Below are 12,625 nucleotides of genomic sequence, written 5' to 3' on the forward strand. Positions count from 1 at the left end.
TTCGGTTTGTTCACATCCCCACTGAGCACAGTAATAGTCATTTGCAACTCCACATTGAGCAACCTTCTTTGCAGTCCGATTGCTTCCAGGGCATACACAGAAAGAAGTGTCCTGTAGGACGGCCCTCTTTAATACATGGGAGCATCCTGGACTCTGGGGGTCAGAAACCTGTGGAAGGATGCACCCATTCGCCCCTTTGCATTCAGGTTGGCCTTTATGAGCAGGGGTCCAGTCTCCAAGGTCCCAGGAGCCTCTTGCCAGATTGCAAAGATCAAAGTAGAGTTCAGGCCACCAGGCTCCAGGGACGGCCTCACAAGTGGTGCTGTTGAGGATCTTTCCATTGCCAGCACTTATCACCGCCCAGGTTACCTGAGGTTGGTGAGGATTTTGAGGCCTTGTTTGTTGCCTAGAGAAGTGCCAGAGTCACCAGCAGGAGTTCTGTCTGGGGTGCCATTATCTGCAAGGGCCAAGTGATATAAACCCCTGGACTTGATTATTAGTTACCTTGTTTGTGTTGTTTCTTTTTGCTTTAAAATCGACTTGAGACCATTGTAGACTTTTTTTCTCCTTATTAGTCTGGCTTTGGGTATCTTCCTGGGGAGGGAAGTAGGAAGGAATTTTAGATTCCTGACTTGGAGCCAGATTGGGGCAGCTCCCTTATGGGGAAGACATAGCCATACCCCCTTCCCATAGTAAGTAAGGGATCTATCTGGTCCTCTTCATTGAAATGTTAATGGACCCTCTCACTGTATTTGAATCTGAGGCTTGGGGTTTAACTGACCCCAATGTTTTTGGAACCTGGTTTCATTGGCTTCTTTGGACAGATTCAAAATATTAATAGTGAATAAGGCCTGATGTAATTGAATATGGGGGTTTACTCCCCCTTTTTGTTTTAAAGGCTGTTCTTTAAGGCATCGGTGGTTTCTTTCAATGATTGCCAGCCCTTGAGAGTTGTGGGGGATTCCTGTGGTGTGTTTCATATGCCATTGTTCAAAGAACTCTGCCATGCCCTGCTGGTGAAGCAAGGCCAGTATCTGTTTTAATTTGTAATGGCAGGCCCAGAGTAGTGAAACTTTGAAGGAAATGGGAATGTGCGTGTTTGGTTCTTTCTCCCGTGTGGGCTGTGGCCGAGCAGACCCCTGAAAAAGTATCTATTGAAACAAAAATGTACTTAAGTTTGCCAAAGGGCAAGACATGAGTAACATCAGTTTGCCAAAGGACATTTGGCTTCAGCCCTCTAGGGTTGACCCCTGGTGTCTGCAGGAGAGGCACCCTGAGAAAGGGCTGGCAGGCCTTGCAGGCATGTACTATTTTCTTGAGATCTTTGACAGCTATGTGAGGCTATGCTGCAAGCCCCTCCAATTAAGGTGGGTCAGAAGGTGCAGGTTAGTGGTCTCCTGTAATGTAAGCATTTGGGCCCCAGAGGCCAACTCATCGACCCAACTATTTCCTGTAGATGAAATTCTAAACAGTCCCAGTAAATAAGAAACAGAGCCAAATACGGAGTTAAAGCCGAAGAGATCAGAGCAAGAGCCACGACTACCTTATCTGACCACCTCGCCGAGAGAGAGCTTCTTCCTGTGTGACTTGTCTTTTATTTTATTTATTTATTTTTATTTTTTATTTTTTGGAACTGAAGACTGAACCCAGGGCCTTCTAGGCAAGTGCTCTACCACTGAGCTAAATCCTCAACCCCACTTGTCTTTTTATTGCCTTTCTGTTCTGCCTTCTCATTGGCTCTAAACCCAACCACATGACTTCCTCATCACTACCTGTCTATACAGACCTCCAGGTCTCTATAGTTGGTACTGGGATTAAAGGTTCAGGCTTGGCTGTGTCCTTGACCACACAGAGACTCTGCCTGACATGTGGTCGGATTAAGCCACCACCTCTGGACTTCTGCTTAATGGCTCCCTTTTACCTCTGATCTCCAGGCAACTTTATTTATTAACATACGAATAAAACCACATTTCAGCACAAATAAAATATCACCATAATTTCCTCTAGCCCAAACCCCTGGAAGCCTTGAGTGCCCTCACGTGTGACACATGAATGGGATGGTCCCTCCCCTCCAGCAATCCCCTGAGGCTCATCATTAAAGGAGAGACAGGGTTTGCATCTAGGCGAATGTGTGCCTGGGGTAATGTGGTAGCAAATTCACCACATACAGGCTGTCAGAATATAGCCTGCAAGGCCCCTGGACATTTTGAAGGGCCATGATAACTGCCAACATGTCCTTATATTGTGCTGATCCCCAGCAGAGTCGGAACTCCTGCAGGTCTGGGGAGTTCTGATCGTCTCTGAAAACGGCGAAGGCCGAGCCTGCTTGGCCCCCCATCTGTGAATACATCAAGGGCATCTGGGATGAGTTCCGGTGGGGACAGTTGAGGAAGCTTTAGCGGGAGCTTCCAAAGCATGACTGTCCACAGGGAAGGCCCATAATCGCAGCCAAGGGACCCCAAGGACCCTTCAAGGGAGAGTGCAAGCCGGGCATTAGCTCTGGAAAGCCATCCCACACCAGCCATCCGAAAAGGGAGGACAATAGATTGGGGGTCAATCCCAAAGTGTCTCTGTGCTTGTGTCCTACCTCTGATTGTAGCATCAGTGAGCTGATCAGCCTGAGAGTACACTGGCAGCGGCCTGCTCCCCAGGGAGGTGTGGACCCATTCAATAGGTTCTCCCCCCTGTACTAGAACCGCTGAGATTAGGGTGGCAGTTGTGAATAACCAGAGGGAGATGGGAAGATCAACAGAATATCTCCTTAGGGATATCTTATCAAGGGTCTCCTGAATCTGCAGGAGGTGTGAAGTTAAAGTGACCCATCCTTCCTTAGCAGGGGCCCCAATAAGGCGGCTAGATATTGTTGACAGAAAGCTGGGCTATTGGGGCAATACAGTCCACTCAAACCTCTGATCAGGTTGAGAAAAATTAAGGGGAGGAATGGAGAGGGCAAATTTAGAACAGTCATCTGGATGGAGGGGAATAGAGAAAAAACAACCATTACCATCTATTACCACCAGGGCATACTCAACAGGTATGGCTGGGACCCAGGGCAAATCCCTCAAAGGGGTGCCCACTAATTCCATCCTTTCATTTACTTTTCTTAGGTTCTGCAGTATACACCAGGCTCCAGAGGCCTTTTTGATGACAAAAACAGGTATATTCCAAGGGCTCATGGAAGGGTGTACATGCCTAAGGTCCAATTGTCTCTTGACCAGAGTATGAAGCACCTCTAACTTAGGTCTAATAAGTAGCCACTGCTCCACCCATATCAGTTACCCAGCTTCCACCTAATAGGAGATACCTGGGGGCAAGTGGCCTCTAGGATTGAGGGCAGACCCAAGTAGGCTTGTTAGGGTCATTCCTGTAATGGATAAAGAAGTCCTCTCCCTTTATCTCCTCACCTTGGGCCTCCTCTTCCTTCGAAACATCATCATAAAAAGCCCCATGGTCAGTGGTGAGCACTGCCTCCATCTGGGATAGCATGTCCTGTCCCAGAAGGTTGGCTGCAAGAATATTCAACACAAGGGGGAGTATCTTGCCCTGTTCTCCATCTGGGCTGGTCCATGTAAGGAGCACAACCGTCTCTAAGGACTGGGTGTTTCCCCCAACCCCCAGTATTCAGGTCCAGCTGCTAAGTCCCAATGAGGGGGTACCTTTTCCTAGTGGATTACTGTCCTGTCAGCTCCTGTATCCACTAGCAAGTGGAACCTTTTTCCATCTATGACAACACTCATCTTAGGGCAGTGACCTGGGATCAGGGGAATCCAGTTGGCATGGGCCATTCTGGAGGGCCGAGCCTGCCCCCTCTTAAGTGGGGCTCCTCCTTTGGTTGATGGGGCTAAAGGGTGCTTCTGTTCTAGTTTAAAGGCTTCCCATCGATATCAAACTTTGATCTACAGTCCTTTCTCCAATGATACCCCTTCTGGCATCTAGGGCAAAGGGTGGAGGGGAGCTTTAGTCCTCGAGGTTGACCTGGGCCTTTCTGTCGGCTAAGGGGGGACTGCAACAATGGACATTCTTGCTTGAAGTGCCTGTCCTGGCCGCATCTAAAGCAGGTTACTTGGGTTATGGATTTCCCAGGCCCCTGTCCCTGGGCTGCCAGGGCCCAGGAGAAGGTCTCGGTTGGAGTGGCTGTCTGGGATTGTAATGCCAAGGTTAGCGTCTGCATCTGGTGATGTTGTGTGCCCAAGTCTTGGGTGGCAACTACCCATCCATTCATGGAGGCCTCTTTCAGCCCTACACAGGCAGTGCGATGCTCAGAGTTCATCCCATCCCAGACCAATATCCTCGTGATTTGGTCCCTGAGACTCCCAGCCAGGAGCTTGCAATTAATACTCTGCTGGACCCTGTCTATAAACTCTGGCAAGGTCTCTGTGGGCTTCTGCCTGACTCCTGCTATGGATGATTCCGAGGGACCCTCATCTAGCTTGGCCCAAGCAGCCAGGCCCGCCTGTTGGACCTGGTCTCAGTATGGGCCTGGGGCCGCAGCCTGCTGAATTCCTGTGGAATATCAGTCAGTCTTCCCTGCCAACATGCCATAGATAACTGGAATTTCAGACTGAGCAGCCTGATTGGCTTCTGCCTGCACCCTATATTCCTCCTTGTAACGGGCACACCATTTAATGTACTGGGTGCTTGAAAGGACAGCCTTAGCCAAATCTAGCCAGTCCTTGGGTACACAGGGGTTGTAGGCAATATCTTGCAACAAGGTAGGTCTGGGACCATGGGGAATTTGGACCATCCTTTGCAACTGCCTTGCAGTGCTCCTTAAGGTCCTTGGCCTCCCATGGGTACCATTCCTGAGGTCTATTAGGGCCAGGAGCCAAGTTGACGGGAAACGTCTAGTGAGGGGTGGAGAGGGTGGAGGGTGTTGAGTTTGTTCCTGAGGCTTTGTGCCCAGCCCTCCCTGGGGTCCCATGTGTATGGCATAGGTCTCTGAAAGTGTGTGACCGCCATACTGGCCTCTTACTCTCCAGGCAATGGCTTGCCATGGGGGTCATAATCATGCAGGTCCCTTCTAAGGGCCATATATGATGAGGATAGTTCCTCTACATCAAGGCCACATGATGGAGGGCCTTGCCCTGTCAGGGCACATGGCTGAGAAGGCGCAGAGGGAGAAACTTTTACTCTTGCTTTAACTTCTATCAAGTGGCCTCCATATCATCCGCACCCTCCTCCTCAAACTTAGTTCACTCTCCTTCTCCCTTGTTTTCTTTATCCTCCCCAGTCCTCCCCGTCACATAGGAGTCCTCCTTCCCTTTCTGGGTACTCGGAGGAGGGGGCAGGGAGTTCGATGGAACATGGCCTTAAGGGCAGTAATGGTAGGATAGAACCCCAACAGTGGTGCTATATCAAAATGTTTTCCCTGTCTCTAGCCGATCTTTCCACCCTGTCCCAAGTGCTCCAAGAAGAGATTAGCACTGGGCACCCAGGGTGCTAGGAGAACAATAGTCTCCCAAGTAGTGATGACAATGAGTTCAGATTATTTCAAGTCCCCTGGACCTGAGCATGTAGTACAGGGCCTTAAGAGTTGGCTTTTCCTTTGGTGAGATTGTGTTACCCATACTGAGGGTCTCACCCTGAAAGACCTCTTGGCCTTGGCTGAAGCACTTCAAGCCCCATGTTGGGCGCCAGCTGTGGGGTCCTGCCCCACTAGAAACTTAGGTCCCCCAAGAAGGGAGAACTGGAACTGAGGAAAGGTAAGTGTGCTGCTCACCCGTTCCCCAGCCTCCCTTTTTTCCTGGAGACAATCAGACATAACAGGGAGCCAAGTCAAGAAAGGACTCATTTATTTAAAAACAACAAGTTCCTTTTAAAGCATAAAGAAAACAAGAGCAGGGGAGGGGCAGGCAAATGCCCCCTGATCAGCTTAAAGGTTACCCAATCACATGCCTACAGTATTTACAGTGTTGTCTATGAGGGAATCATGTACTGACATCATGTTTCTTAACATGAAGCACCAATCATATTTTTTGTAAACAACTTGGGTTCCATCCTCTACACTCTCCCTCAGGGCCAGTTTTACTAGCACCTGGTCCATAAGCCCTTCCCCTCACCACATTCTCATTTTTTTAAAGTATTTTTTTACTGAGCCAAGAGCCCACTAATAACCAACAAACTAAGGATTCACCTGTTTCCCCATCTTACCCCCTACCCTTGTGCTAGGGTTACAGACTCATATATCACCCTCAACTTTTATGTGGATGCTGAGAATCTGGGGTCATGGCCTTGTGCCTGTGTGGTAGGCACTTTCCTGAGTAATTTCCTGAACCCCCAATTTAGTTCTGATTTTCATTTCTCTGGTGGCTAAGGACAGTGATCACTTCCATGTTTACAGACCATTTCCACTTCTTTTTTTCTTCTTTTTTTTTGAGCTGAGGATCGAACCCAGGGCTTTGTGCTTGCTAGGCAAGCACTCTATCACTGAGCTAAATCCCCAACCTCATTTCCACTTCTTAAGAACTGTCCACCTGCACAAAAAGATTGGATTATTTGGTATGGGTCCCCCATTTGGTGCTTATTTTTTTGTTCTTCATAAATCGTGATTATGAATATTCCATTAGAGGAATAGCAAACATTTCTTCATTCTGTAGACTATCTTTCCAGTCTATTAACTTTACTGTGCTGAACTTAATTTCATGCAGACCCACTTCTCAGTTCTTGCTCGGCTTTCCTGGGCTGCTGAAGTCCTAGTCAGTACTTTCTGGTGCCTGTATCGGGAACTATTTTCTCTTCCCTGTAGTGGGTTTCAAAGTTTCAAGTGGTAAATTAATGTCTTTGATCCATTTTAAACTTAGTTCCATTCTTGGTGGGGACATTGTTTCCCCACCATCATCTGTTGAGGAAGCTTTTCTTCTCCAACAGTTGCTGAGAGTCAGCCATAGCTGTGTGAGTTTATTTCTGGGTTCTATATTCTGATTTCATTCTTGAATCCTGCACCCTTGGATGTTATCTATTGATGAGTGGCAATAGGCTCAACTAGTGGGTAATGTTACTGTTCATTTTTGTTCAGTATTAGGAAGTTGAGCACAACAATCATATGTATATACTTCCAATTATTTCTTCTTTTCCTCTTTTCTTCTTCTACACCCCCTCCCTGCCACTATTTATGTAGTGCTGGGATAGAACCCAGGGCTTTGGGTATGTTAAGCAAACAGAACCGACAGAGCTACTTTCCAAACCCTGTTCTGTCTTCTTGATGTTCCCTTCACTTATAGTGACATTTGGTGTCTTATCTGAGAAGCTATCTTGAAATCTAGCATCTGTCATTCATGAAGAAAGCTACACCTGCTTGCTTTTATTTTCTTTTGAAGAGCATATTGTTTCCCATTCCGTCACTTTTAGTCTCTGAGATTTGTCAGTAAGGTGTTTCTCTTGTAGACAACACTTGGATCGTGGTTTTTGTTTGTTTGTTGTTTGTTTCTTTTAAAGATTTATTTTATTTATTATGTAAACAGTGTTCTTTCTGCAAGTTTTGCCATATGCCTGAAGAGGGCATCAGGTCTCATTACAGATGGTTGTGAGCCACCATGTGGGTGCTGGGAATTGAACTCAGGACCTCTGGAAGGGCAGACAGTACTCCTAATCTCTGAGCCATCTCTTCAGCCTTTGGATTGTGTTTTTAATTGAGATGTTCAAGTCAATAAAAATTTGGGCTGAGGGATTGGGGCAAGCCCCTGGGTTTGGTCCTCAGCTCTGGAAAAAAAAAATTGGGGCTGAGCATTTGCCCATTATGATAATTTTGTTGGTTTTATTATTATTTATTTATTTAAAGTTTTATTTATTTATTATGTATACAGTATTCTGTTTGCATGTATCCCTGCAGGCCAGAAGAGGGAGCCAGGTATCATTATAGATGGTTGTGAGCCACCATGTGGTTGCTGGGAATTGAACTCAGGACCTTTGGAAGAGCAGCCAGTGCTCTTAACATCTGAGCCATCTCTCTAGCCCCATTTTGTTGGTTTTACTAGTTCTTCCTTATTTGTTCTAGAGCGCTGCTGGTTTACTGAGTTGGGCACGGTCTATTTTATTCTCTCCTGGTCTCAATTCCTCTCATGGAATTTAACCTTTCTTGTGCTCTCATGTTTGTGACTGTTTCTTCCTGCTCTGTGGGTTTCCTTTGAGGATCTTCAGTGCTGGCTTATTGGACAGGAATGTTCATGCTCACTTGGAGGATTTAACCAACCTATTTTCATTTGTACTCACATAACTTTATTTGAAACCAATTTTGACTGCCCAACGATTTACAGTTCAAAGACAAACAGAAAACAAACAGCTACAGTCTTATTCTGTTCATTCTAGTGGCAGAATGGGAAGTCTGCTGGGTGTTAAACAGGTGATTTGGGGGCTTGAGAAAGTCAAGGAGGCTTGTCCCTGCTCTTGTAATGGTGATCAGCGGCCTTCCTGGAGGAACCCACCTGTGACTTTCTTATTTCTTCAGTGTATTTAGATGTGAAACTGCTGGATCTTCTGCTCTGCTCTCATCAGGAGAGAACCCATTACAAAATGTTTCCTGGGATGGCTTCCCTCTACTAACACCAGCAGCTAGTGAGGAAAGGAAGAACACTATCTCCTTTCTCTGGCATCTGCAGCACTGTGTGCAAGTCCTCCCTGGTTGGGCGACCCAGATGTGGGTCCTGGGGATCAAACATCTTCCACAAGGACAATAGATGGGTCTCTCTGTGCAGCTCTGGCTGTCATGAGACTAGCTCTGTAGACCAGGCTGGCCTGGAACTCAACAAAGATCTGCCTGAGTTTCCTGAGTGCTTTAAATTAAAGGCTGTGCCACAGTCCCCTGGCTAGCAACAGATGCTCTTAACTGCTGAACCATATCTCTAGCACCTGTATTGGTATTTCAAGTATAGTGTCAGACTGTTCAAGTTTACCAAAAAAATTAAAGGAACAATTTTTATTTATACTTTCAATGTGTTTTGGATATGATTATTTTTTTTAATTTTAATAAAAAAAATAATAAAAAACAAAGTAGCTTATGTTGAAAATAAGCTGGCCCATGTCAGCAGGGTTTCTGATCACATGAACTGTCTCCTAAAACAGGCTGTCTACAGCTTCTCAATCAGCACAGCAGAAGCACCTCCTCCTCCATTGCAAATACTGGCCAGACCAAATTCTCCTTGCTTCAAGGCATGAGCCAAGTGAACAACAATCCGGGCTCCAGACATCCTAGGATCAAGAAAGCATTTGCTTCTTTAATGAAGGACAGAATTTAGGACTAACCAGAAAACTTCTTGAAAACCTTACTAGCCAGAACTTGTGGCTGAGTTAACTACTTCTAAGTTTAGGAAATGAGTTCCAGAAAGAGGTTACAGCTCTTAGAAAAGCCTGGGCTTTAGTTTCCTTACTGTTCAGCACTATTACGTCAACTTGACATAAGCTAGACCTGTCTGAGAGGAGGGAGCCTCAATCGAGACCTCCATCAGATCAGGCCTTAGATACAACTAGGGAACTTGCTTAGAAATTGATGGGGAAGGCCCAGCCCACTGTGGTAGTCCAGGTTCTAGAAGAAGGCAGGCTGGGCAAGCCAGTCAACAGCACTCCTCCTTGGCCTCTGTATCAGCTCCTGCCTCCAGGTTCCTGCCCTGTCTGAGTTCCTGTCCTCACTTCCAACCCTCCCTCGCCAGCTTACTGTGGTGTGGTAATTCCTTGCAGCAGCAGAAACCCTGACTCTGACAGGTAGGTTTCCAGCTGCAGATGTGCTAGGTCTGTGTCACTGTTGGATGTTATCTACGAGAAATATGTTCATCTTCAAGATGGGTGGGAAGGAAAACTGCCAATCAAAGAGCAGCAGGAGTGAGCGACAGGGAAGCAGCTGACAGAGAGAGGGGCAGCTCTTGACTTAGGGGGTTATGTGTGTGGTACTCACCCGATTGGATGGCCCAGAGAAACGGCTCCCCCATGGATGTTCACTTTTTGGGGATCAATCTCCAGCATTTTAATGTTGGCCAGGACAACCACACTGAATGCTTCGTTGACTTCCCACATGGCAATGTCTTCCTTTTTCAACCCTGCATATTTAAGAACCTAAAAATACATTTCAGAGATGGTTATCCAGATATTTAGCAATCAACTTTGGTTTGGTTTTGGTTTATATTTCCCCTTGATGTAGTTACTTAAATATGACCAGCTTTTGTTTTTGTTTTTTCTTTTTGGAAGGACTTGTTTTCAGATTTTGTTGTTCTCTCTGTATTACAATCAGAGTTTTGTCTGCTATATGTCCTTAAGATCTACCTTGCTGGCTGTATGTTACTTAGTTCTATATTCTTGCAGAGTGTTGTCTGTTCCCACATGTCCCCTCAGTTTCTTTAGAAAAGCTGTGAGATTATCTCAGGCACACTCCCTTCTTTACCTGTGTACTATTTTCAGATGTCAACTCTAGCTGGATGGGATGGTACACACCTCCAATCCTAAGACGCTGGAGTCTGAGGTGGAAGATCTCAAGTTCAAGACCAGCTTAGACAACATAGCCAGACCTTGTCATACAAAAGGTCAAGGCGAGGACATCCCTTGCAAGCATATATTTGCTGTACACATTTGAGATCTCTGAACCCCTAAGCATCCTGAGTATCTTTCTTTGCCTGTGACCTTAATGTCTTCCCACAGGCTTGGTATGTCTGCCTTAGAAAGCACAGACAACAATGTGGGTGCTGTAATCTTGATACAATAAGCAAAGCACAAGTTAGTAAAATAGGTATAGGCCCCTCACCTTTTCTTACCTTGGGTACAGCATATGCAGGTGCAACTGGAAAATCAATAGGGTCTACAGCAGCATCAGCAAATGCTGCAAAAATAAACAACATTAAACTCTTATACCCAGAGATTCATTCATATATATATATATATGACTCAAAAGCTAACAAATAAATGCACATTGCCTAATCTCTATGCCATATATGACTATATTTGCTCTTTTTTATTTTTAACAGCAGGGTCTCACTATGCATCACTGCCTGTTCTGTAACTCACTCTGTAGATCAGGGTAGACTCATCTTCAAGACATGCCTGCCCCAACCTTCTGAGTGTTGAGATTAAAGGTGTGTACTACCACACCAGCTACGCATTTGCTCCTCTTGTAAGATTCGATTCTTAATAAAACTGCACTAGTCTCTAAGACGCTGATTTGCCCAGGCAGAGGTTAGAGACTATGGTGTGTTTAGAACAGTGGTTCTCAACTCTCCTAATGCTTCGACCCTTTAAATATAGCCACATGTTGTATAACCGCCAGCCATAAAATCATTTTCATTGCTACTTCATAATTTTGCTACTGTTATAAATCGTAATGTAAACATTTGATATGCAGGATGTCTGATATGTGACCCCTGAAAAAGGGGTGTTTGGCCCTTGGGGTTGTGACCCACAGGTTGAAAACCACTGGTCTAGAAGCAGTTGCAAGTGTATGTTGTCCTACCGAGGAACGGAGTTTAGTTCCCAGCACCCATATCAGACATCTTGCAACTGCCTCTAACCCCACAGCCTCCATGGGCATCTAGTGGGCAACAGTGCCCATTCCCACATGCTGATACATACCTATACATAAGTCTTTAAAATAAAAAAATAATCAAGTTTGGTTGTATAACTTGGGTAGAGTTCATGAGGCTGTTAGTTTAATCCCAAGTACCACAAATATAACCCAAGAAAAGGTAATAAAAAGCTAAATGTATTATAAAGCAAATTCTATTTTAGATCTGTCCAAAGAAGGCCCAGCAGATCTGAAAGGTGAAACTGAGTCCTGACATCACTCACTACACAAGTCTGTAGACCTGAGTTCAATCCCTACAACTGTCCCATGGAGAGGTGGAAGGAGAAAACCAACTCCACAAAGTGGTCCTCTGACCTCTGCTGCCCATCACACAGACACACAGGAACTATTGTCCTCTGACCTCTGATGCACATCACACAGACACACAGGAACTATTGTCCTCTGACCTCTGATGCACATCACACAGACACACAGGAACTTCTACCTCAATCAAAATAGAAAAAGCTAACTCTATTACTATGTGTTACCAAGGAGAGACCCTATTTTTAAAACTAAAGTTGGGATGCAAATGAAGAAAGCACCCCAGGCCTCCAGAGGCAAGAACACACATTTACACACTTTTTTTTTCCGAGACAGTTTTTCTGTATAACAGTCCTGGCTATCCTGGAACTCACACTGTAGACCAGGCTGGCTTTGAACTCACTGAGATCCACCTGCCTCTACCAATTTGGATTAAAGTGTTCACCACCACTGCCCAGCTCACAATTTTTTTTTAACTAACCCTACCCTGCCAGAAAACAGCACAGCTGAGTTAAAACTCTAAAACTGAGACAGTTAAAACCCTAAAGCAAAACAGACCGTTTTATTATTTTATTCATGATTTATACTAACATCATAGACTCCTAACATTTGACCTAACCACTTCTAGGACTGTAGTTTGAGCACATAATTTCCTTTTTCTGACATATTAATTGATTTTAGCTCTTAGTTGACCACCTCCTTTAACCACTCCCCTTGTGGGTTGTAAAAGAAAGCCTGACAGTCACTGCCTGAGGTTAACTCATATCTGCCTTTATGACCCTGTAAGAATTCAAGTTTGGGTGACCTTGCCTTGGCCAGAGAGTTGCT

At 45.5% G+C, this 12,625-nt stretch overlaps 1 protein-coding gene across 2 annotated transcripts in view; it reads right to left on the bottom strand.

Annotated features, from left to right (window-relative positions):
• Positions 1–405: 405 nt before the first annotated feature.
• The window catches only part of Acat1 (acetyl-CoA acetyltransferase 1), a 33,365-nt gene continuing 21,145 nt past the window's right edge, over positions 406–12,625 (bottom strand). Inside the window, exons 10-12 of one of the 2 annotated variants that reach the window (XM_036192946.1) lie at positions 10,734–10,798; positions 9,884–10,041; positions 406–594 (exon numbers count right to left, since the gene is read on the bottom strand). In XM_036192946.1, coding sequence (XP_036048839.1) covers positions 501–594; positions 9,884–10,041; positions 10,734–10,798 — 317 coding nt within the window. In that variant the 3' untranslated portion in view covers positions 406–500. Of the gene's footprint in view, positions 595–8,936; positions 9,184–9,883; positions 10,042–10,733; positions 10,799–12,625 lie in introns of those variants that run through there. The other variant, XM_036192945.1, reaches the window with a different exon arrangement.

Source organism: Onychomys torridus, chromosome 7 (genome assembly GCF_903995425.1).
Source record: "Onychomys torridus chromosome 7, mOncTor1.1, whole genome shotgun sequence".
Taxonomy (NCBI): Eukaryota; Metazoa; Chordata; class Mammalia; order Rodentia; family Cricetidae; genus Onychomys; species Onychomys torridus.